We start from the raw sequence: 24,732 nt of genomic DNA on the forward strand, positions 1-24,732 counted from the left end.
CCCCGTTACCCCAGCCCTGCCGGTGCCCCTCACTCCTGACCCGCAGCCCCCCGGTACCCCAGCCCTGCCAGTGCCCCTCACTCCCGACCCACAGCCCCCCGGTACCCCAGCCCTGCCGATGCCCCTCACTCCTGACCCGCAGCCCCCTGTTACCCCAGCCCTACCGGTGCCCCTCACTCCTGACCCGCAGCCCCCTGTTACCCCAGCCCTACCGGTGCCCCTCACTCCGACCCGCAGCCCCCTGTTACCCCAGCCCTGCCGGTGCCCCTCACTCCAACCCGCAGCCCCCTGCCAGCCCAGCCCTGCCAGTGCCCCTCACTCCCGACCCACAGCCCCCCGGTACCCCAGCCCTGCCAGTGCCCCTCACTCCCGACCCACAGCCCCCCGGTACCCCAGCCCTGCCGATGCCCCTCACTCCTGACCCGCAGCCCCCTGTTACCCCAGCCCTACCGGTGCCCCTCACTCCGACCCGCAGCCCCCTGTTACCCCAGCCCTGCCGGTGCCCCTCACTCCGACCCGCAGCCCCCTGCCAGCCCAGCCCTGGGCTCTTCCCCCTGCCCATACGGTGCCCCCTGCTCCTCCCCGGAGCTGTCGCTCTGACTCGATGGGGAGGGAGCCAGGGCCACTTCCTGCTTTCACTTTGCAGGTGGCGAGTGGCAGCCTGGGGAGGAGGTCCGGGGAGCCCCCCTGCCCCGTCCCATGCCCCCTCCCCCCAGGGCAGGGTCCCCCCCAGAGGCTGGCACAGGTAGGAGGCATTTGGCTGCCCCAGGGCCGGCGCGGGGGTGGGGGTCAGAGACAGGAACCCGGCTGCTGGGCTCCGGCTGCAGTCGCTCAGCTGGTGCCTGGCCCCGGGCATGGGGCACGATCATGTCTCCAAACCTGAGGAAGGCGGGTCACACTGGCACCTGACTCAGGCTGAACCAGCACCTGCAGCCGGCACTGTCAGTCCCAGGGATTTGGGGAGCCCTGCCCATCCCCCGCCCAGCACCCCCACGCCCTGGGGCTGGGGCAGGAGGCGAGCGCTCACCAGGGCAAGGAGATCCGCTTTCAGTGGATCCCAAAGCCCAGGGGCCGGGTGCGGCGGGGGCTGAGAGTAGGGTGACCAGGTGTCCGGTTTTAGACCAGAACACCAGGTCGAAAAGGGATCCTGGCAGCTCTGGTCAGCACCACTGACTGGGCCGTTGACTGTCCGGTTGGCGGCACCGTGCAGGGGGTTGGCAGGCTCCCTGTTCGCCTCCATGCCACGCAGTTCCCAGGAAGCAGCGGCATGTCCCCCCTCCGGCTCCTCCGCGTGGGGCAGCCAGGTGGGGCTCCACACGCTGCCCCTGCCCCAAGCGCCAGCTCTGCAGCTCCCCTTGGCCAGGGACCGCGGCCAAGGGGAGCTGCGGGGGGGTGGCGCCTGCGGACGGGGCAGCACGCGGAGCTGCCTGGCTGCGCCTCCGCATAGGAGCTGGAGGGTGGGGACATGGAGTGAGCGGGGGACAGGGCCTTGGAGAAGGGGCGGGGGTGGGGCAAGGGTGTTCAGTTGTGTGCAAGTAGAAAGTTGGCAACCTTACAGCTGAGAATTGCCCTGGGCAGCTGGGCAGGGCTGCGGCCTGCAAATAGAGCTGCTTGCCCAGGTTCTGGGAATCCCCTGGTCCAGCCCTGTGGGTGCTGTGAGTGACGGGTGGGGCTGGACGCCCACTGGGGGGCTGCTGGCTCCTGCTGGGAGCTATTGCTGCAGTGCCAAGCTTGGGGCATCCGCTTACCCACCTGGCAGTGCCCCCTCCCCTCAGCCAACAGCTGGGAGCTTTGGCGAGGGCCCTGCCAGGCCAGACTTGGGGCTCAGGGGCTCTCCTGAGGCTGCCCCTGCGGGCAGTAGAATTAGGGCCCGCTGCGATGGGGGGTTTAAACCTGCCCTGCCAGGAGCATGGCAGCCCCTGTGTGCCAAGGGACCATCCCAGGCAGGGGACACCCCATGCAGATACCAGTGCTTAACCCCCGAGCCTGGAGCAGGGCAGGGCTCTGCAGGCTCCGTGCACCCACGTCTGCCTCGCTGGGAGGACTAGGCTGGTGGCTGGCCATAGCCCCAGGGGTGACACCACTAGGGTGCAGGGAGAAGGACCATCCACCCACAGGCTTCAGGGCTGCGCGCCAGCTGGGGTCAGGAAGGACTCAACCCCAGGGCACGGGGCTGGCTGGCCTTGTTGAAGTATCCAGCACAGGCCTCACTTGGTGATGGGAAACCGGAGCAGCCAGGCTTTTGGGTCCCGGATCACAGAGCTTCTTGGGGCTCTCGCTGGCCAGCCCCTGCCGCTGCAGCCTGGGGGGTGGTGGAGCAAAGAGAGTTCTCTGAGAGCTCCCCTGGGCGAGGCCTCTCATCCCGCGGTGCCGTCTGGCCCGAGCTGCCTCAGGCAGGGCTGGGCGTGGGCTATGGCTAAGAGGGGCCCATACGGACATACCCGGCTCCCCCCCAGATCTGGTGCCCCCTGGACATCGGTCAAGCTGGGCTCGGGCCATGCAGTGTCCTTGTGAGCCAGCATCAATGACCCCCACTAGCTCCCCTTTCTCCAGCCCCCTGGTCCGGAGCTCACCCAGATCCAGTGCTTTCTCACCTCCCCCCAGCTCTCGCTTTGTGTCTGTTTCGTTTCCCCCAGGGCAGATATTTCGGACACGGCCGCTCGGCTCCTCCTGGAATGGGGGTGCTGGGGTTCCTGTTTGCCGCACAGAGCTCACGCCCTGCACTTCCTCCTTGGGAAGCAGCGACTCCCACGTGAAAGGAGAAGCAGCCTGCGAGCAGCTGGGAGAGCCACGCCAGGCCCTGCTGCCAGGAGAGGGACGCTAGCAGATGTGCTCAGCCTCGAGCCAGCCGGCCTTCCCCCGAGAGATCCCCACACAGGTGAGCCTCACCCCCGCGTTTGACAGAGCCGGAGACGCAGACGGGACTGGCCCAGGGCCACCCAGTGGCAGAACCAGGAATGGAACCCAGGAGTCCTGCGTCCCTGTCCCCTGCTTTACCCACTAGCCATGCTGCCCTCCCCATAGAAACCCCTGAGCCTGGCGGGCAGCCCTCCGTGGGTCTGCTTTGGAAGCAGAAACCGACCCAATGTTCCTCTCCCATGGGAGAGGGCTGAGCTCAGCGTGGGATTCTTGGCAGGGCTTGGGGGGGGCAGTATTTAATGTCCCACTTGGATGATTATTAAGATTCTCCTTGTGGGACAGCCTGGAAGCCTCCCCTCTCCCCGGGTACAGAGAACTGCGCCCCCGACTAGCTCCAGCAAGCGCCGGGGGGAGGGGGGGTATCACTAGCTCAGGGTCGTATCCGCCTGGGTCCCCAGGGTCACACCAGCCCCCGCTGGGGATCACCAGGGACCGCAATATGTGCGGGTGAGAAATAGTGGAGGACGAACATTTCTGCCCACCTGGGGGACGTGCCCCTCTCTGGAAAGACCCCGGCTGGCCTTTGTCCTGCTCTCCTGCGCTCTCCCAGCCATGCCCACGGCGCTCCATGCCCGTTGGTTCTGGGCTTTGCCCGCCCGCCAGTAAGTCCTGCCATTCCTCCCGGCACCGTGGGGACGGGCAGACAAGCTGCTGGGGTGGGCCCCAGCCTGGCAACACGTGGGGGCTGCGGCCACGTTCACTGACACCCCGTGGCCTCCAGCGATTGCGAGCTACAGCCGCGAGGTGCAGCCCCTGGCAGCGTGGCCCAGGACGTGGGGCACTTTGCCCGACCCATGCGTTACACACAGCTCCTGCCAGAGAGGGGGAGCTTCCTCTGTGGGCCTGATCCGGCACCCAGGAGAGCCTTTACCTGGATGTCGGTGGGCTCGGGCACAGGCCCTGGGTGCCGGCAGGACGCCAGGAGTCACGCCAGGCTTCCCGAGAGCAGAATCTGCCCCTGGGCTGGTTCAAATCTCCCCGGGGGCCTTGCAGCCCTTCACCTCCGCACCCCCCCTTCTCCAGGCTAGCTCAGCTCCAAAGCACTTCCCTGCGTGCGGGTCGCTATTAGTCACCTTTGCTGGGTGTGTGCGGAGCCGGGGAACTTGGGGCTTTCCAGGCAGGTGGGAGGCAGGGAGAGGAGTCGGATGGGGCTGCAGCTGGCAGCATCGCAGTGACTTGGGGTGCAGCCTGGTCTGTTGGGGGTGTCCAGGGGGGGCCCAGGCCTCTCGGGTGCAGGGTCTGCTGGAGCTCGGGGATGTGCTGGTGGCCACAGCATCGGGCCTGGGCTTCTGTAACCTCCCCCGCCCCCCCGAACGGTGTGACAACCCCCAACCAGTGGCTGGTTCAGGATAAGGACCTACTACTGCTCCCAGCTAATGGAACTGCTCTCTCAGCTCTGTCCCTCGGCCCAGCCCAGCTGCTGAGCTACGGGGCGGGGTTGGTGCTCTTTGCATGGCACGGCCTGCTGAGGTGCTGGGTGGGTGGGGGTGGTGGGTCACACCAGCTCCTGGGGCCCCTCTCAGTCCACAGCTTGGCTGGGAGATGCCAGGTTCTTGGTGCCCTCTGGGGCAGGCCTGGGAGGGAATCTCCCACGCCCAGGTGCATCGTGGGTGTTGGCCACGGCTGGGCGGCGTGGGCCAGGGGGCCAATGGGGTGATTGCGTCTCACCCCCTTCTATCACCCAGGGAGTGCAGCGTGGGCCCCTCTGCACCCAGGACCTCAGAGGCTGGACGGCCACTCAGAGCCCGCCTGGCTGGAGCAAGGGGTGGGAAGAGGGGGAGCCCGGGGGGGGAGGGAGGCAAGGAGGGGGATGGGAGGGGCTCCTGCCTCTTTTCCTGCCGCCCAAACCCCCCCCGGGCTTGAGGCAGGACCCTGCCCAGCCACGTGACACCGTCGCGGCCCTGCAGCGTGGTATGATGCCATTGCAGCAGGGTGGGAGATGCCAGCGTAACAGCCCAGGGCGGTTATCACCCCACCCCATGCCATGCCACTCGGGCCCCCCAGTGCTCCCGGACGGTAGTCACGTTTCACAGAGGTGTCAGCTGCCAGGGCAGCATCTCCCCCTGGGGCAGAGAGAGACCCACAGCGCTGGGTGCTCAGCACCGCCTCGCCCCCCCTCTAACCCCACCCTGTCCCGTTGCAGGCACCATGGCAGGAGCCGGAGAACTCCTCCGCATGATTCAGGACTTAAGGAGTAAGTGCGACAGCGACCCCCCGCCCTGCCTGTCTGTGGGGGGGGACACCCCGCCGGGCGCAGCCCTGGTACCAGTGCCGGGAGGGGAGGCGGCTGCCAGCTCCCCACGTCAGGGGCACAGGCTGGCTCAGCCGGAGAGCTGCCCTGCAGTGCAGAATCGCTGGGGTGTGGGATCGCCTGGCCCCAGAGCGGCCCCCGGCCGGGGTGGGGAGCTAGGAGGGGGCCTCTGGGAACAAGCAACTGGGAGGTGGGTCAGGCCAGCGTGCCTGGGGGGTGGAGTGGGGTGGGAAGTGTACAGATGGGAACTAGCAGGGGTTGGGGTGCCCGGGGCAGGGTCACTGGCCAGGTAGGGAGCTATGTTTGGGGGGTGTGTGGCTGGGTCGGTTGCAAGGGGGGTGCCTGGCAGACAGACGATCAGTGTAGCTTCGTACAGGCCACGGCTTAAAGCATTAACACCCACGGGGGGGGGGTGCTTTCCTACCGAGGAGTGACTCAGACGGGAAAGGAGTTACTCAGCGTGGCCTGGCCCGAGGGGATTCCCCAGTCTGGGCCGGAGCCGGTCCCTGAGCTCGTCCCCGTCATGCAGAGCAGGCCAGGGGAACAGCCAGGCCTGAGTTCAGAATTTCCACCGCTGGCGAGGCCAGCCCCACCCTGGGCACCTTGTGCCACTGGCTAATGACTCTCCCCTAACAGCCTCGCCCTATCTCCACTCCGGGGGGCGGGGGGGGGACGCTTCGGCTGCCAGCCACTGGGCTGTGCGAGACCTTTCTCTGCCGGACGGAGGAGCCCGTTCTCAAGCCGTGGCTCCCCGTGTTGGCACTTAGCCTGGGATCTGGTCGCCTTCCTTAAGCCACATCGACGGAGCTCCGTGACTCTCTCTAACCCTTTCATCCTTCTCCTGGCTCTTCTCCGACCCCTCTCCAAGCCATCCCCATCCTTCCTGAACTGGCGACCCGGGATTGCACGAGCGGTTCTTATGCTCTGAAGTCCACCTGCCCTAGCCCAGGGGCTCTCACCTTTCCAGATGAGTGGCCCCCTTGCCGGAGGCTGATTTGTCTTGCATCTCACCTCACTAAAAAAACACTTTTGCTTACAAAATTAGCCATAAAAAGACAAAAGCGTCACCACACAGGAGTACTGACCAAGGGCGGCCTTGCTCATTTTACCCTATCACGATCAGGTAAATCCATTGGAATCGAAATCTTGTACGTACAGTTCCGTGTGTGGTATACAGAGCAGCATAAACCCCTCAGTGTCTGGAGGAAAGTTTAGTTTCTCCTGACTTCGCTCGTGCTTTTTATGCAGCCTGTTGTAAACTAGGCAAATCTCTGGATGAGCTGATGCACCCCTGGAAGACCCCTGCGTACCCCGAAGGGTACGTGTGCCCCGCGATGAGAACCACTGCCCTTGATTACTTCTGATTTCCTTTTGCGTCCCAATCCCTTTTCTACACGCTCCAGCTTCTAATTTACTTTCGTTGCTATCAACTTTCCCTCCCTTTGCTCAGATGGCTGCTTTCCCTTTCTCTCCAAGCCAGGCTGCCGGCTTGGTACCTGTCTCTTTTGACCTGGGCTTCCTCCACGGCACCTGGACCCAGAGGGTCTCAGCGGCTGGGAGGTGCTCCCGCAGAGCGGAAGGCCTGGGGTTCAGTCCCCCCAGCTCCGTGGTGTCTGTCACGTCGCCCAGGTGGGTGGGCTGGGAATCGCCTGCTCACGGCTCCCCTTGTCCCTTCCAGATACCGTCGGGGAGCTCAAGCAGAACTACAAGGAGCGGAGGCTGCCGGTCACCGACGGCAGCCAGGAGCTGCACGGGCTCTGTGCCCAGCTGGAGTTCCTGCTCCAGGTAGGGAGCCGGGGAACCTGCCGCTCCTGCCGCCCCAGTCAGGGAAACTGGCCCCCCCGACTGCTCGTGGGCCCAGCCCCTCCCCACCTGCGTGGCCTCGGCTCCCCCATGAGCAGGCTCCCAGAGGTGACAGGCAAGTGAGGTCCGTGGCTATTGGTGCCGGGGCGGCCGAGAACTGGCTGAATGCAGTCCCCCACACACCCCCTTCCCCGCTAGGGCTGGGATTTTCCATGCAGGAGGGAGGCTACCAGCTGTTTCAGAGCTGGCCCCCAGCACTGCTGGGTTTTGGGAAGAACCTCCCCTCACCTCCCCATAATGGCACACAGCACTTGGCTTTGATTGCCAGACATAGGCAGGCCAGTTTCATGATTCCCATGACAGACAGGGAAACTGAGGCACAGAGAGGGCAAGGGACTTACCAGGGATCACTCAATAATTTCCCTGTTCTGTTCACTCCCTGTGGGGCACCTGGCATTGGCTACTGTCGGCAGACAGGACACTGGGCTAGATGGACCTTTGGTCTGACCCAGTCTGGCCGCTCTTATGTTCCTATGATGGCCTCCGTGGGGGGTAGGAACACGGCCAGCCAGGGGCATGGGCAGCAATGGCCCTGTACTGGTAGGGGGAGCCTTGGGTGAACCCCAGTTCCCCACCCCCCTTGTCCCAGCAGCCAGGAACCACAGGCCTAAGCAACAGCCCCCTTCCTGCTACTAACCCCTCCGGCCGGCGGGCAGCCGCTGCAGCGGGCAGGCTGGGGGATCCCGCGCTCTGCTGGGCTCACAGCTGCCGTCTGTGTTTGCCCGGCTCAGTTTGACCTGAAAGAGAAGAGGAGTTTCTTCGGGCAGCGGCGGGACTACTGGGACTTCCTGTGCCAAGGCCTAGCGAGGCAGCGCCAGGGGCACGAGGGCGTGCGATTTGTCAGCTCCCTGGAGAAGGTGTGTGCAGGGCGGGGAATCTCCACGGGCTGCTGGTGGGGACGTCGCTGGGTCCTGGGGCTCTGGCTTGTTTTGTAGGACGTTTTGTTGCTGCCAACCCGCCCAGCGTCTCTGCCGCCCCGGCCAGGGGGATCAGCCGGTGCCCCTCGAACCATTTTGTAGGGTATTTTCCCATCCCGCTTCTAGTTCTCTGCCGGCGCCCCTCACTCCCGACCCGCGGCCCCTGCTAGCCCAGCCCTGCCCACACACAGCTCTGCCGGCGCCCCACACTCCCGACCCACAGCCCCCTGCCAGCCCAGCCCTGGGCTCCAACCCAGCCCTGCTGGTGCCCCTCACTCCCGACCCACAGCCCCCTGCCAGCCCGGCCCTGGGCTCCAACCCAGCCCTGCTGGTGCCCCTCACTCCCGACCCACAGCCCCCTGCCAGCCCAGCTCTGGGTCCTCCCCCCGTCCCCCCCACAGCTCTGCTGGTGCCCCTCACTCCCGACCCTGGGATTTCTCCACCACCGCACCCCCAGCTCCGTCAGGGCGCCCTGCAAGGCTGCCCTAGAAGAACATCGACTCTGGCAGGGTTGGGTGCAGGAGGCCGGGCTAGACCTTCGAGGAACCGTCTCGCCCTGTTTCCGTGAGCAGATGTCACCGCCCAGGCTGGGGAAAGCAGGCGGCTCCAGCCGCTGAGGACTGGGCTGGACAGACAGCAGGAGGTGGGTGGCAGAGCAGGGGGCCGGCAGGATCTTCCTCTAACGCCTCTGATCCTCCCCCCTCCGTGTGCCCACAGCTCAGGACCCCTGTGGGGAGAGGACGAGCCTTCATTCGTTACTGCCTGGTGCACCGGCAGCTGGCAGAGACGCTGCAGCTCTGCTTCCTGGACCCCCAGATGACCAGGCGAGGAGCCCGGCAGTGGGGCGGGAGCGGGGGGGATAGACAAACCCTGAGATGCCGCAGGGGGAAGCCCCAGGCTCGGGAGCAAGAGGGGCATCAGATCAAAGGGGAGAGGGGAGTCGAGGGAGATGGGCAGGGAGGGAGGGGGAACAATGACCCCCGGGCAGCGAGAGACGCTGCAGCAGGGACCGGCCGCAGGGACAAATGCTGCAGGAGGCAAATCCAAGCAGGCTGCTCCCGGGGACCTCCTTCCACCCCGAAGCGCCTTAGCATAGGTCTGCACTGCGCCTTGGAGCGAGCCTCCTGGCCCGGCCCCGGCTGCAGGATCAGGGCTGGCGGGAGTGCGGGGAACATCCCTGTCGCTGCAGCTCTGAAGCCGGGGACGGGGGGAGCTGGAAAGCCAGAGCCGCGCTGTCAAAGCGACGTCTAGGCAGCTCGTTCGCGTGCGCTGGCCCGGGCCCGGCTCCCGCAGCTCCCTGTGGACGCAGGTGGCGTATTCGTGGCTTGGCCTGCCAGCGAGGAGCACTGTTTCCTCGGAGGGCGAAGCGCAAATCCTGGGGTGGCAGGAGCCAGGTGGGTCACCGTGCGAGCACACAAGCGTGCCATCGTGCGGCTCCCGTGGACACCACGTGCGCTCAGGCACTTGGCTGGAGATCTCCCCGCCTGAGCCACGTAACGTTAAGCCCCAAGGACAAAATGATGCCCTCCCCCCGCGCCCTTTGCGGCTTTGACCTTGGGCTCGCGGATGGGTTTGTTGTGAAAGCTTAGGCCAAGGGGGGTCAGGACTCGTGGCTCTGCTACGGACACCCCGTGTGAATGGTCGCCCTCCTCTGTGCCTCAGTTTCCCCATGGGAAGTGATCTGGGAGGAAGTAATGGGAAGGGAAGGAGACCGAGGGGGAAGAGTCAGAGGCAGCATGTAAAGGGGGTGGGATTTGTCAGCAGACCAGAACTACCCTCCCCCGGTGTGTTTCCTGTAAGACGGCAGATTGTGAGCCCCCCGTCCCCCCGGACCAGGGGGTGCCATGAAGCGTGGAGGGCGCCGCACTCTCTCTCCGCCCAGGTGTCACCGCCTCCCAGCAGCTGGCTAGTGAGCCAGGAGCCCAGGGCACCCCCGGCCAGCCTGCCCGGAGCCGGCTGGGGCAGGGGCTGGCTGGGATCTCAGGGGCCCCTCTGGCTTGTTGGCTGCAGTGACTGGTACTACGCCCGGAGCCCCTTCCTGCACCCGCAGCTGCGAGCCGACGTCATGGGCTGCCTCTACGAGCTGGACGGCGTCACCTTCCACCTGGCCCTCAAGAGAGCCGACCTGGACACGGCCTGGCCCATGTTCTCCGAGTGAGTGTCGGGGCGCCAGGGGGCGGGGGCACCAACAAACGCAGCTGGCTGCAGCATGGACGGGTGCTAGAGAAACTTCCCACACGCAGCTGTACTCATGCCCCTCACTCCCGACCCGCAGCCCCCTGCTAGCCCGGCCCTGGGCTCCCCCCAGCCTTCCTAGCGCCCCTCACTCCCGACCCGCAGCCCCCTGCTAGCCCGGCCCTGGGCTCCCCCCAGCCTTGCTAGCGCCCCTCACTCCCGACCCGCAGCCCCCTGCTAGCCCGGCCCTGGGCTCCCCCCAGCCTTCCTAGCGCCCCTCACTCCCGACCCGCAGCCCCCTGCTAGCCCGGCCCTGGGCTCCCCCCAGCCTTCCTAGCGCCCCTCACTCCCGACCCGCAGCCCCCTGCTAGCCCGGCCCTGGGCTCCCCCCAGCCTTGCTAGCGCCCCTCACTCCCGACCCGCAGCCCCCTGCTAGCCCGGCCCTGGGCTCCCCCCAGCCTTGCTAGCGCCCCTCACTCCCGACCCGCAGCCCCCTGCTAGCCCGGCCCTGGGCTCCCCCCAGCCTTCCTAGCGCCCCTCACTCCCGACCCGCAGCCCCCTGCTAGCCCGGCCCTGGGCTCCCCCCAGCCTTGCTAGCGCCCCTCACTCCCGACCCGCAGCCCCCTGCTAGCCCGGCCCTGGGCTCCCCCCAGCCTTGCTAGCGCCCCTCACTCCCGACCCGCAGCCCCCTGCTAGCCCGGCCCTGGGCTCCCCCCAGCCTTGCTAGCGCCCCTCACTCCCGACCCGCAGCCCCCTGCTAGCCCGGCCCTGGGCTCCCCCCAGCCTTGCTAGCGCCCCTCACTCCCGACCCGCAGCCCCCTGCTAGCCCGGCCCTGGGCTCCCCCCAGCCTTGCTAGCGCCCCTCACTCCCGACCCGCAGCCCCCTGCTAGCCCGGCCCTGGGCTCCCCCCAGCCTTGCTAGCGCCCCTCACTCCCGACCCGCAGCCCCCTGCTAGCCCGGCCCTGGGCTCCCCCCAGCCTTGCTAGCGCCCCTCACTCCCGACCCGCAGCCCCCTGCTAGCCCGGCCCTGGGCTCCCCCCAGCCTTGCTAGCGCCCCTCACTCCCGACCCGCAGCCCCCTGCTAGCCCGGCCCTGGGCTCCCCCCAGCCTTGCTAGCGCCCCTCACTCCCGATCCACAGCCCCCTGCTAGCCCAGCCCTGCTGCAGTCCCCCGAGTCTCTCCTGAGTGCTCATGGCCTGCGGGCTGGGAGCGAGGCACGTGGCACATGCAGCCTTCAGGCCTCGTGCATCAGGTGCGGCTCATATTCTAACCCCCCACCCCCCCCCTCTCCGCCCAGCGTGCGCCAGCCCCCGAGCACATCCCTCCCCGCTTAGCCCGGGGCTGCAAACACCTGCATTCCCGAGAGGGGAAGCTGCCAGCTCCTTTTTTTGCCTCTGTCTTCACGAACAAGGTCAGCTCCCAGACTGCTGTGCTGGGCATCACAACATGGGGAAGAGATGGCCAGCCCTCTGTGGAGATAGAGGTGGTTAGGGACTATTTAGAAAAGCTGGACGTGCACAAGTCCATGGGGCCGGATGAGTTGCATCCGAGAGTGCTAAAGGAACTGGCGGCTGTGATTGCAGAGCCATTGGCCATTATCTTCGAAAACTCGTGGCGAACGGGGGAAGTCCCGGATGACTGGAAAAAGGCTAATGTAGCGCCAATCTTTAAAAAAGGGAAGAAGGAGGATCCTGGGAACTACAGGCCAGTCAGCCTCACTTCAGTCCCCGGAAAAATCATGGAGCAGATCCTCAAAGAATCAATCCTGATGCACTTGCATGAGAGGAAAGTGATCAGGAACAGTCAGCATGGATTCACCAAGGGAAGGTCATGCCTGACTAATCTAATCGCCTTCTATGATGAGATTACTGGTTCTGTGGATGAAGGGAAAGCAGTGGATGTATTGTATCTTGACTTTAGCAAAGCTTTTGACACGGTCTCCCACAGTATTCTTGTCAGCAAGTTAAGGAAGTATGGGCTGGATGAATGGACTATAAGGTGGGTAGAAAGTTGGCTAGATTGTCGGGCTCAACGGGTAGTGATCAATGGCTCCATGTCTAGTTGGCAGCCGGTGTCAAGTGGAGTGCCCCAGGGGTCGGTCCTGGGGCCGGTTTTGTTCAATATCTTCATAAATGATCTGGAGGATGGTGTGGATTGCACTCTCAGCAAATTTGCGGATGACACTAAACTGGGGGGAGTGGTAGATACGCTGGAGGGCAGGGATAGGATACAGAGGGACCTAGACAAATTGGAGGATTGGGCCAAAAGAAATCTGATGAGGTTCAATAAGGATAAGTGCAGGGTCCTGCACTTAGGATGGAAGAACCCAATGCACAGCTACAGACTAGGGACCGAATGGCTCGGCAGCAGTTCTGTGGAAAAGGACCTAGGGGTGACAGTGGACGAGAAGCTGGATATGAGTCAGCAGTGTGCCCTTGTTGCCAAGAAGGCCAATGGCATTTTGGGATGTATAAGTAGGGGCATAGCGAGCAGATCAAGGGAAGTGATCGTCCCCCTCTATTCGACATTGGTGAGGCCTCATCTGGAGTACTGTGTCCAGTTTTGGGCCCCACACTACAAGAAGGATGTGGATAAATTGGAGAGAGTCCAGCGAAGGGCAACAAAAATGATTAGGGGTCTGGAACACATGACTTATGAGGAGAGGCTGGGGGAACTGGGATTGTTTAGTCTGCAGAAGAGAAGAATGAGGGGGGATTTGATAGCTGCTTTCAACTACCTGAGAGGTGGTTCCAAAGAGGATGGATCTAGACTATTCTCAGTGGTGGAAGAGGACAGGACAAGGAGAAATGGTCTCAAGTTGCAGTGGGGGAGGTTTAGGTTGGATATTAGGAAAAACTTTTTCACTAGGAGGGTGGTGAAACACTGGAATGCGTTGCCTAGGGAGGTGGTGGAATCTCCTTCCTTAGAGGTTTTTAAGGCCCGGCTTGACAAAGCCCTGGCTGGGATGATTTAATTGGGGATGGGTCCTGCTTTTGAGCAGGGGGTTGGACTAGATGACCTCCTGAGGTCCCTTCCAACCCTGAGATTCTACGATTCTATGATTCTGGCACCGCGTGCTGGCACCCAGCTGGCATGGCTCAGGCTCAGGGCGACGGCCCATCTCAGCTAGAGCCCACGTGCCCATACGGCTCCAGCCCTAGCCAAGCAAGTAGGTCCAGTGCTCACGGGCCCTGCCTGGTCCCTGCTTCCCCAGCTCAGCGTCAAACCCCATCCGCACACGTCAGCCTCCGAGTGCGGGAGCCTGCATTGTAAAGGCCACGGACCCGCCCTTTGAGGGGAGGGGTGGGGCAGCCAGGATCCCCCTTTTCCCCGGCCCTCACCTCTCTCTGGGTCCGGCCCAGCCTGCTCTGCCCCCTCCTCTCCGAGCGCCAGCCAGGGCCTTCCAGGCACAGACGGGGGAACACGCCCAGCTGGGTGTTAAGCACTGGCCTCCCGGATGTTGCGGTCAGAAGGGACCATCGTGATCATCCACTCTGACTGCCGGCACCCCGCAGGCTGCAGAACCCCACCCACCCACTCCTGTAACAGGCCCCTGTGCTCTGGCTGAGGTCCCAGACTGCTAGGCAAGGTCACACCTGGTCCTCTGCAACAACAAACCATCTCCCACTCCCTCATTACACACACGCTGCACACAGGGAAACTGAGGCACACATAGTGTTCATGCAGAACACTAAGAAAATTCCCTGCTTCGTCACATACCCCATCACAGATGACAAGGAAGCTGGGAGAAGGATGAGGTTTAGGTCATACACAGGGGCTAACCACAATGGAGCCAGACCCCCGAAGGCTAGGAGTTGGAGCCAACAACTGGGCCACCTGCCACGGCGCCGTAGCAATAGGGTAACCTTGATCAGGGCCTGTCACCTAGCCAGTCTTCAGTGTTGCAGCCAGGGAAGGCTGGACAGGGCCCAAATTCAGCAGAAAAGCACGATCAAGTCCCTAAATGCAAGATCCCAGCCTGTGCCCCCTACCCCAAACTTCTGGTTTACCTGGATGCGTGACGGGGAGAGCTCTGAGTTACTGCCAAGAATTCGTTCCTGCATGTCGGGCAGCTGGGTCTCGCCCCCATGCTCAGGGTCTGACTGATCGCCACATTTGGGGTCAGGAAGGAATTTCCCCCAGATAAGATTGGGAGAGACCCGGGGTCGGGGGGGAAGTGGGAGGTTTGTCTTCCTCTCCAGTGTCTCCTCTGGCCTTCAAGTCTATGAGCAGATTTGCTGGTTTAGGAGAAACTTCTCCAAGAACAGGGGCTTTGGTCCAGGCTTGGTTCTGATCACACCCTGCCAGAGCGGTTTCTGACCCCCTGTCTCCCAAGAGCAGTGTCATGGAAACAGCATGGCCCAGCCCATCCATATAGGACCCCGGGGAGACTGGGCAGCTTTATCCGGGGGGCTGGGGAAATGTTTCCAGCCGGAGTGTTACTTTCCCAGGGGTTCTCTCCAATGTAAATGTCACTATGCGGGGCAGTGGGGCCAGACTGCCCGCGGGTGGGCGTCTGCAGCTCCCTTTGGCAGGATTCAGTCTTTGGTCACTGAACGCTGATAGGTCAGGGGAGGTAGAAACGGCTGGAGTGGCCAAGATGAGTCAGGCACCTTCCAAATGATGGGAGACTTTGCCAGGCCGTTACCCTGAGCGTGTTTGTTTCCTTTAGGACTCTGTCCAGATCCTCCAGCCAAAGCCCCGTGAACAGCCAGGAGGAGCCAGCCGGGCCGGTAGGTGATCCCGCCCCAGGGTGGGGGGGAGAGACGCTTGTCCTGGGCGAACGGACCGTAGCATTCATTGGTTTCACCCGGGCCAGGAGCCCAGGCTGCTACTTGACTATCACCAGGCTGTCTGCCGGTTATTTGGCTAGGCAGACCAGATCCGCCCCACTCTGCTGGCTGACGCCCCCGTCCTCCCAACTCTCTGTGCCGTGGTGCATCCCAGCATGCGTTGCTGCAAAGCTGGCCGGTGCTGGTCCGCGGGCACGGGGAGCGCTACCCGCCTGGCTTTCCCAGCATGCACTGGAGGCGGGCATGCAGCCCCAGTCATGCTGTGGACGGATCCGCAGCTTGGCCAGGTCAGTCGTAACCAGCTCTGAGCCCGGCACCACCACCGGGTTACAAGAGCTCGGCGTAGACAGTGCCTCAGCTGGCGTTAACTGAATCCCGGGTGGGTCTGATGCAGCTGATCAGTCAAGAGCTCCTGGGCTGGGCTGCCAGGGCACTGAACCCAGGACCTCCAGGTCCAAAGCCCGGGTCTCTACCACCTGAGCTAGGAGTCCAAGCCCGCTAGCTGGGCGTAGGAGCAGGTGGGTATCCTCCCAGCCATAAACAGGGGCCCAGACCCCCTTGTCCCCAGGTATCTCCCACGAAGCCATCCCTCGTTCTGTCTCTGCTCTCTTATTCATCCGCTGTAGGTTGGGAACCCAGCTGGAGACAGCGAGAAACACTGCGGAGCCAGGAGAGGACCCCAGGAGGAGCCCCAGCTCCCAGGAAAGGTCAGCCGATCTCCGGGGCTCAGCCCTGATGACCAGTTCCAGACCGGACTGGAAGAGTCCAGGGACCATACGTCAACGGCGGCCTCTTTGGAGAGGAGCCAGGAGAGCGGGCGACAGGCGGGTTCCCAGCAACGGGGCTGGGAGGCGGCCGGAGGCGGAAAGCCAGAGGCTGAGCTCCAGAGGGCTAACGCCCAGCTGCGGCTGCAGGTCGAGGCGCTGGGCAGGGAGCTGCAATGCAGCCTGGCCGCAGCCCGGGAGCTGGAGTCCGCGGTGGCTCAGCCAGCGCAAGGCCACAGCGAGGAGCCCGACAGGCCGCGGCAGGAGGCCGCCCAGCGCTGCAGCCGCCGGGCGGAGGAGCAGGCCGGGCAGATCCGGGCGCTGCAGGCCTCCCAGGCCTTCCTGAGCGACACGCTGGAGGAGAGGGACGCGCTGGTGAGCGCCCTGAGGCAGCAGCTGTCCCAGAGGGAGGAGGAGACGGCGTCCCTGCGGGCGGCCCACGCCCAGGAGCTGGCGGAGCTGGAGGCGTGGCACGGAGCCAGGCTGGCGGAGCGGGAGGAGTGGCGGCAGGAGCTCGCCGAGCGGCTGTCCCGGGCCACGCGCGAGGCCGAGCAAGAGGCGGCCGCGGCGGCCGGCCGGCGCCAGGAGGCTCGGGCCGCTGCCCAGGCCCTGGAGGAGGCCGAGGGGCGGCTGCGGGCGCAGGAGGCCGAGAGGAGGGCGTGCCTGGCGGGAGCGGAAGCCCGGGAGCTGAGGCACCAGCAGCTGCTGTCGCGGTGCCGGGGGCTCCAGGAGAAGCTGAGTGCGAGCGAAGGGCGGCTGGAGGAGGCGGAGGCCCAGGTGGCGGCTCTGCGGAGCCAGCTCAGCCAGGGGCAGCGGGAAGGGCCCAGCGGCAGCCCCCCGCTCGGCCCGGGGGAGGAGACGGCCCGGAGGGCCGCGCTGGAAGGCAGGCTCCGGCAGGCCGAGCTGCAGGCCGAGGGGCTGAGAGAGAAGCTGGAGCGGGGCCTGGCGGAGGGCAGGCGGCTGGAGCGGGAGCGCGAGGCCCTGCTGGAGTCAGCGGTGTCTCAGGGGCAGAGCCTGGCGGCCGCCCGGCTGGAGGCTCAGGATCTCCAGAAAGAGCTGGCCGCAGGGCAGGCGCGACAGGCCTCCCTCCAGGCGGCTTTGGAGCAGGCGGAGAGGGCCCTGAGGGACAAGGAGGAAGGCGCACGGGGCCGGCAGGAGGAGCTGGAGGGGCAGTCGGCCAAGCTGCGGGATGCCCTGGCCGCAAACGCCGCTCTGGCGGAAGCAGCCGCGGGCCTCGCGAGCGAGAAGGCCCAGCTGGAGGCGCGAGCGACCGAGGCGCGAGCCGGGCACGAGAGGGCTGTGGCCCAGCTGCGGAGGCAGCTGGCGGAGTGCGAGGAGCAAAGGCGCGCGGGGAGAGAGGAGAAACGGCAGCTCCAGGCCCTGCTGCAGGGAGCCGCCGAAGAGAGAGGCGTCCTGGCCACGCAAGTGCAAACCACCGCGGCCGCCCTGGAGAGCCGTGCCCAGGAGGCAGCGCGGCTCCGGGGCGAGCTGCAGGAACTGAGGGCCCACAGCCAGCGGGAGGACCCCCGGCTGCAGGACGCCCTGGCCGGGCAGAAGGAGGCGAGCGACGGGCAGATCGTGGCGCTCCGGCACCAGGTGCAGGCGTTGGACCTGGAGAAGCAGAGAGCCGCCGACACGCTGGAGCAGGCCAGGGGGCAGCTCGCTGCCGTGCTGGCAGAGAAGGACGCCTTGGAGGAGACGTGGGCCCGAGCTGCTGCGGAGCTGGAGCGGGCGGTGGGAGGCGGCCGGCTGGAAGCTGGGGATGAGGAACCCCTGGGGCTGGCCAGAGGACGGGGCGCAGCGGAGGAGAAAGCGGCTGGAGGGGGTGGACCACCGACGGGCAAGCAGGTGCTGCCAGGGGAGCCGCTGGAGGACCTGGGGGCAGGGGCCATGCGGGAGCAGGCCAGTCCAGAGCAGAAAGCAAGGAAGGGTGTCGAAGAGATGGTGAAGGTAGGAGCTGGCCATTTGAAGGGAGGTACATGGAGCTGGAGGGCAATGGGGGAGGGATGTGGGGGTGAAGCTGGGAGGGAAATGGGGGTGAGGGGTTCTCCTTGGGAAATTTTGAGTTTTTGGCACACACAAAAAAATCGAACTGCGAAATATTTTGTTTCAGACAAGCTGCTGCAGTGCATCGTGGGCGCTGTAGTTTGGGTGCCCCATTCAGCCATTCACCTCTATGACCTGGGCTCCCTGGTCACACTACATCTTCCATGGTGCACCATGGTCCCCCCCCTTGGTGACGGGACACAATGGCATCATGACCGTCATAGGGCTGCTGTGCATCATGGACACTACTGTGTCCTGGGCTCCCTGGTCTGACTACATCTCCCATGATGCACCAGGGTCTCCCCTCTTGGGGAGGGCTGTCACATGGCTGGGATGCATCATGGGAGATGTAGTCCAGCTGGGGAGCCCACGCCTGGCCTCACCTTAGTGCTTTGCCTTGCTAGCACCTGACCACCCACCTGGAGAAGGCAATGCGGGAAGCCCAGCAGAAAGGGCAGCTGCTAAAGGCCAAGGAGGAGGAAGCAAAGCACCTGGCGGAGCAGCTGGGCAGGTAGGAGACTCAGTGAGCCCGGCCGGTGCCCTGTGCTGCACGGGGTGGAAGCGCCCGTGCCCGCCAGATCCCTCGCAATGCACAGCGGCTGCCCGAGCCTGCGGGCCTGATTCAGACCTCGCTCACCCAGCTGGGAAAGTCAGGCCACTAAGGCCAGCAGCACTGGGGGGGAAGTGATCAGAATCGGGTCTAACGAGAGGCTCACAGAAAGCGAGGACAGTAAACCAGCTGGGCTCCGGCCAGCCCAGATACTGTGGTGATGGGCACCTTAGAAATGCTGACAGCCAGAGTCAAATGTACCCCTTGCTGCAAGCTCACCGACACATCAGCCAATCGGATGAGAGCCCAATAGCTGACTAACTGACGCACCAGCCAATCAGATGATGCACAGTCGCTAACGGTCCAAGCTACAAAGGGTGCTTCAGCCAATAGGACTGTACGCAGTGCTTGGGGTGAATTGCAGAGAGGGAAGAAGGTGCCTTGTGCCCTTGGGGTCTTTACATATTGGGGTTCTTAGGGGGTCTGGTTGTTCTTCCATAGGAGCGTGAGCCAGGGCGAGTTTGCTCCTCCCCTTTTTAGACACAGAACTTCTAGGAAGACTCAGAGATGCTGGTCAGCTCCTCAACAGAGGAGCCCTTGGGTTTCTACCAGCTGCGAATCTGGCCCACAGATCTGGGGCCTTCGCAGAAGGCATGGCCATGCTGAGCCCGTAGCACTGAGAGTTTCCCCCTAGGTGCCTGTGTTAACTGAAATCCAGAGAGCTCCATATGCTCCGAATAAACATCCTTCCCCTCTGCTGCTCGGCTCGCCGACCGCTCAGGGGTGGTGATCCTGCTAGAGCTGCAGGTGGCCAGAGAGTCTCCTGGGTTGGAGATGACCCAGTGTTAAAAACCAAGCCGGATGTAAAACCCCAACGCTCAGGCCCCGAGTGTCGATAAAGGGCATAAACCCCATGTCTTTCCCCTGTGGTTCCACCCCGGCCTCCATTCCAGGGGAAATCACCCTTCCCCAGCCGGCCTCAGATACAGACCTATGCAAACCTGCCCCCCGGCAGGATCGTCTCTGGGTTTCCTGCCCGCCCCGGCGAGATGCGAGCCCTGCTTTGCGGCGTTCATTTGTCCCCAGGAATATCAGTGGCGTTTTCTACAGGGGAGCTTCAGCTGGCCACCTGGCTCTGGCGGGGGTGGCTCAGGCCTGTCCGCAGGCAGCATGGGGCTGAGCCCCTTCCGGACATCACTGCTGCAGCGGGGTGCTCTTGCAGGCCAGAGTGGCGCCCGTCTGGCCTTTCCCTGTCCTAGCGACAGACCCCAGCGGTGGATCCCGCGTCTCCTCTCCGGCAGCCCGCAGCTAACGCTTGCCAGGGCTCAGCCATTTCAGGGCTTGTCCTTCCGCCCAGGGCCCGGCAGGATGGGGAGCAGTTCAGGCTGGCGCTGGAGAAAGCGCAGAGAGAAGCCAAAGAGCGAGAGAAGAAACACCAAGGGCAGCTGGCTGAGCAGCAGGAGCTCATCCGGGAGGTGAAGGGCCGGCTGCTGGAACTGCTCCGGTGAGCGGGCTGGGGCGAGGAGCGAGGCGGGAGTCCTGTGGGACATAGCTGTAGTTTGGCCTCTATATCTGGGGCCTCACGTCACGCGGGGGGCACACTCCATGCAGGCCAGAGGCTTGCAGATTGGGGGGGGGGGCGGGCAGCCCTCCAAAACTATGCCCAGGCTGTGGGAGCCAGGGTCGGGGGGAGGAGATGCAGCCTCCATGCTCCATCACTTGGAAACTTGAGCCTGCAGCCCCCTGCAATCCCAGCTTGAGCCCCCCAACCACACAGCTCTGCCGGTGCCCCTCAATCCCGCCCCTCAGCCCCCTGCGATCCCGGCCCTGAGCCCCCCAACCACACAGCTCTGCCGGTGCCCCTCAATCCCGCCCCTCAGCCCCCTGCGATCCCGGCCCTGAGCCCCCCAACCACACAGCTCTGCCGGTGCCCCTCAATCCCGCCCCTCAGCCCCCTGCGATCCCGGCCCTGAGCCCCCCAACCACACAGCTCTGCCGGTGCCCCTCAATCCCGCCCCTCAGCCCCCTGCGATCCCGGCCCTGAGCCCCCCAACCACACAGCTCTGCCGGTGCCCCTCAATCCCGCCCCTCAGCCCCCTGCGATCCCGGCCCTGAGCCCCCCAACCACACAGCTCTGCCGGTGCCCCTCAATCCCGCCCCTCAGCCCCCTGCGATCCCGGCCCTGAGCCCCCCAACCACACAGCTCTGCCGGTGCCCCTCAATCCCGCCCCTCAGCCCCCTGCGATCCCGGCCCTGAGCCCCCCAACCACACAGCTCTGCCGGTGCCCCTCAATCCCGCCCCTCAGCCCCCTGCGATCCCGGCCCTGAGCCCCCCAACCACACAGCTCTGCCGGTGCCCCTCAATCCCGCCCCTCAGCCCCCTGCGATCCCGGCCCTGAGCCCCCCAACCACACAGCTCTGCCGGTGCCCCTCAATCCCGCCCCTCAGCCCCCTGCGATCCCGGCCCTGAGCCCCCCAACCACACAGCTCTGCCGGTGCCCCTCAATCCCGCCCCGCAGCCCCCTGCGGTCCCGGCCCTGAGCCCCCCAAACACACAGCTCTGCCGGTGCCCCTCAGTCCCGACCTGCAGCCCCCTGCGGTCCCCAGCCCCTGGGTTTCTCTTAAGCAGCAGCTGCGTTTGGAGATTCTGTAACGTGCACAACTGGGAAGCTCGGCTCCGAAACACCGAGCTCCTTCTCGTTGGGCAGCAGGTGGTGCCAGCACCCAGCAGGACCACACCTCGGCCCCCCCCCCCCGCAGTCCCTGGCCCCCCCGGCTCGTCTTCCAGCCCAGGCCTCGGAGCTGCCTTTTCAAACAGCCTCAACCCTCCAGCCGCAGCGAATGGTGCTGAGCCATGCGGCTACGCCAGACCCAGAGCTCTGCAAATGCGCAGACCGTTGGCTCAGCACCTTGGCTCCCCGGTGATGTTGGCGCGACCCTAGTGCACACAAGAACGGCCACAGGGGGTCAGACCAAGGGTCCATCTAGCCCAGTGTCCTGTCTCTGATGGTGGCCAATGCCAGGTGCTTCAGAGGGAATGAACAGACCAGGGCAATTATCGAGTGATCCATCCCCGTTAGAATCATAGAATATCAGGGTTGGAAAGGACCTCAGGAAGTCATCTAGTCCAACCCCCTGCTCAAAGCAGGACCAATCCCCAATTTTTGCCCCATATCCCTAAATGGCCCCCTCAAGGATTGAACTCACAACCCTGGGTTTAGCAGGCCAAAGCTCAAACCACTGAGCTACCCTCCCCCCTGTTGTCCATTCCCAGCTTCTGGCAGTCAGAGATTTAGGGACACCCAGAGCAGGGGGTTGCCTCCCTGTCCATCCTGGTTAATAACCATTGAAGGACCTAGCTCCAGGAAGTTATCTCATTCTTTTTTGAACCCAGGTATACTTTTGGCCTTCACAACATCTCCTGGCAGTGAGTTCCACCGGTTGACTGTGCGTTGTGTGAAGAAATCCTTCCCTTTGTTTGTTTTAAACCTGCTGCCTGTTAATGTCACTGGGTGACCCCTGGTTTAGGTCTTCTGTGAAGGGGTAAATAACCCTGCCCTAGTCACCTTCTCCACACCTGTCATGGTTTTATAGACCTCTATCACATCCCCCCTTAGTCGTCTCTTTTCAAAGATGAACAGTCCCAGCGTTTTTAATCTCTCCTCCATCCCCCGCATCATTTTCGTTGCCCTTCTCTGCACCTTTTCCAATTCCAGTGTATCTTTTTGGAGATGGGGTGACCAGAACTGCACACAGTATTCAAGGTGTGCATACCAGGGATTTATATAGAGGCACTGTGATATGTCTTTGTGACGAAGTGGGACTGTTCCTAATGTCTCCTCTGAATACTGTAGGGGTGCCTCAGTTTCCCCTAGGCATTTCTTAAGTCTCTAGGTGTAGGGATGAGAGGTGTAATTGTTGCAGAGCAAAGGGCCAGTGTACATAAATGGCCGACACTCTGTCTCCTGGCAACTGATGGCCTGGGCCCTTCCCCACTGCAAGGTGAGAGCTAAAGGGTTGGAGAACAAAGGAATCCAGTGAAAGGGACAAAGCCCAGAGGAGGAGGGGCTGGAGGGCGAGTCAGTTGGGGCTGGCTGGGGACGTGGAGTAAAGGGCAGACGTGGTTGTCTGGCTTGCTGCCCCCCCAAATGGACCCGGCTGAGGGGTCCTGTTCTCTGCACTGACAAGCTCTGGTTTAGACCGTGTTCCTGTTGTCTAATAAACCTCCTTGGTAAAGGCCTAAGGGAGATGTGATGAAGTGGGACTGTCTGATCCAACTGTTGATTTTGTTGGATATGAAATCAACAGTTGAATCAGACAGTCCCACTTCGTCACAGTCTTATTATCTACCCCTTTCCTAGTGGCTCCTAACGTTCGCTTTTTTGACGGCTGCTGCACACTGAGTGGATGTTGTTGGAGAACCATCCACCCTGACTCCGAGATCTCTTTCTTGAGCGGTGCCAGCTAGTTTAAACCCCATCATTTTGTACGGATAGCTGGGGTTATTTTTGCCAACGTGCACAATTTTGTAGTGTTGTCAGGTCGCAAAGTGTAGCCCCGATTGCCAGACCGGGGGGCGAGAATCGTGTGTGAGACACTGCGTGGGGTCATTGCACACACAAACCAGCCGCTGGCCACCGAATCGGCCGTTTGTGTGCGGTCGCTGTGGCTCTGCGTGCAGCTGTGGCCATTGTGTAACACGCCTCCAAAGTGTGTGTGGGTGTAACGGCTGCCCCAGGGAGAGGCCACCGAATGCCTGGATTCCTGTGGGTCAAGCGGTAGCGGTGTGCGGGGAGGGAGGCAGAAGGCCAGGCTGCTGCTGGGGGGGATCACGAGGGAGCTGGCTCTGGCAGGGGATGGGCAGGTCGCACGCACACTCCTGTGATGGGGAGGGAGCTGCAAAGGCTGCCTTGCTCACACCTGGCAGTTGGGGGGGTGACGCGTCACTATGAGGCCTCTGGAGTTGGTCCTGGGGCTCTGCAAGGCTGGGGCTTTAGACTGAAGGGTTGGGGGCTGGCAGGGGAAGCCCGGGGGGTAGCAGCGAGGGCTGGGCTGGAGTTGAATGGTAGCGTCACAGGAAGGGAATGATGGGCCCTCTCCCCTGCCCCCTAGGGAGAAGGACGCCTTGTGGCAGAAGACGGAGGGCATCGACCCCCGGGCCCCCAGCGTGGTACCCCAGGACCTCAGCCTGTGTGCCCGCTGCAGCCAGGACTTCGGGTTTCTCTCCCGCAGGTACCAGTGCAGGTGAGGGACCATGGCCACGAGTGGGGGAGCAGCCGGGCGGGGGGAGAGGCTGCTGGGAACGGAGGGCGTATCAAGTCATCTGGTCATGGGAGCGTGTTGGTATTACCCTGCTCCCCTGCCCAGCCCTGCCCCACGGCATTATGGGGCTCCCTCGCCCAGCCCTGCCCAGCACCATTTTGGGGTTCTGTGCTCCCCGCTGCCCTGCAGCATTATGGGGGCCCCCCCGCTCCCTCCTCCCGGGCTCGGGAAATTGGTGAAAGCGACGGTGTGGGACCCGTTCTCTGGGTGTTGTGGGGGGGGGGATCTCCCAGGGGCGAGGGTTAGCATGGGCGGGCGGGCGGGTGCCTGGGGTGAGGTGGGCCGCATGTGCAGCGTCACCTGCCTGGTTCTCTCCGCAGGCTGTGCCAGGGCACCGTCTGCCAGGCCTGCTCGGTGGAGAGCGGCAGGAGGGAGCGCTGCTGTCTGCTTTGCTGGCAGAAGAGGAATTTCAAGGGCACTTGAGCAGGGCCCTGTCCCCCTGCGTCCCGTGCGCTCTGCCTCCAGCCGGGGAGACTGTTCCTGGCACCGACCTGCCTCTCCGTGTGGGAACGGGGCGTCTGTAACCCTTCCCGTGCCCCCGTGCTGGCGATGGGGCCGCGGCTAGAGCTGTTGGGCTGGGCCCGCATTCGGCCCTGCTGACATTTCCCAGCGTTGCAGTCCAGCGCCCGCTCAGCACAGCAGCCAGCTGGGCAATTCTGCCTCCTGAGGCTTTGTGCCAGTCCTTCAGCCCTGGGGGCGCCTTAACATGAATGGCAGTCGTGCGTGTTTTAGCCCCCTTGAGTGGCTGGCCCACATAGAGGATAACGGCCTACTACTGCTAACGGGGTTGTTCAAGCGGCCCAGGGCCGTGCTGTGGTGCTGAAGGACCCAGGTTCAGAGCCTGCTGATGGCCCACGAAGCGGGTCAGTCCACAAACTCTTGGCTTGAGCAGGGCTGTCAGCGAAGGTCTCTGATCTGTGCCCAAAGGAGCCCGGGCCCCACAGGAGCTCTGACGTGCAATTACATTCAGCAAAGCTGGCCTCTGCGTGTTGTCTTGCGAAGCTTCCAGTCCAGGTTCACTCCACTTCCCAGGAAAGCTGCCGTTGGCCGAACCGGCACTCCTGGAACCCCAGGCCGGCTGCGCGCGTTAGGCAGCCCGGAGACTGGGTCTGCCCCAGGCCCTGTGTCCTG

At 63.9% G+C, this 24,732-nt stretch overlaps 1 protein-coding gene across 1 annotated transcript; it reads left to right on the plus strand.

Moving 5' to 3' along the window:
• Window positions 1-646: 646 nt before the first annotated feature.
• On the plus strand, window positions 647-24,579 carry RUFY4 (RUN and FYVE domain containing 4). Its single transcript, XM_077830356.1, has 14 exons — window positions 647-745; window positions 2,637-2,878; window positions 5,063-5,113; window positions 6,849-6,955; window positions 7,765-7,890; window positions 8,668-8,774; window positions 9,260-9,344; window positions 9,833-10,104; window positions 14,799-14,859; window positions 15,546-17,633; window positions 18,134-18,240; window positions 19,637-19,783; window positions 23,392-23,523; window positions 23,922-24,579. The coding sequence occupies exons 3-14, from the start codon at window positions 5,068-5,070 to the stop codon at window positions 24,022-24,024; spliced, it is 3,381 nt and encodes a 1,126-aa protein (XP_077686482.1). The 5' UTR covers window positions 647-745; window positions 2,637-2,878; window positions 5,063-5,067; the 3' UTR covers window positions 24,025-24,579.
• The last annotated feature ends 153 nt before the right edge of the window (window positions 24,580-24,732 follow it).

This window comes from Eretmochelys imbricata, chromosome 11, assembly GCF_965152235.1.
Source record: "Eretmochelys imbricata isolate rEreImb1 chromosome 11, rEreImb1.hap1, whole genome shotgun sequence".
Taxonomy (NCBI): Eukaryota; Metazoa; Chordata; order Testudines; family Cheloniidae; genus Eretmochelys; species Eretmochelys imbricata.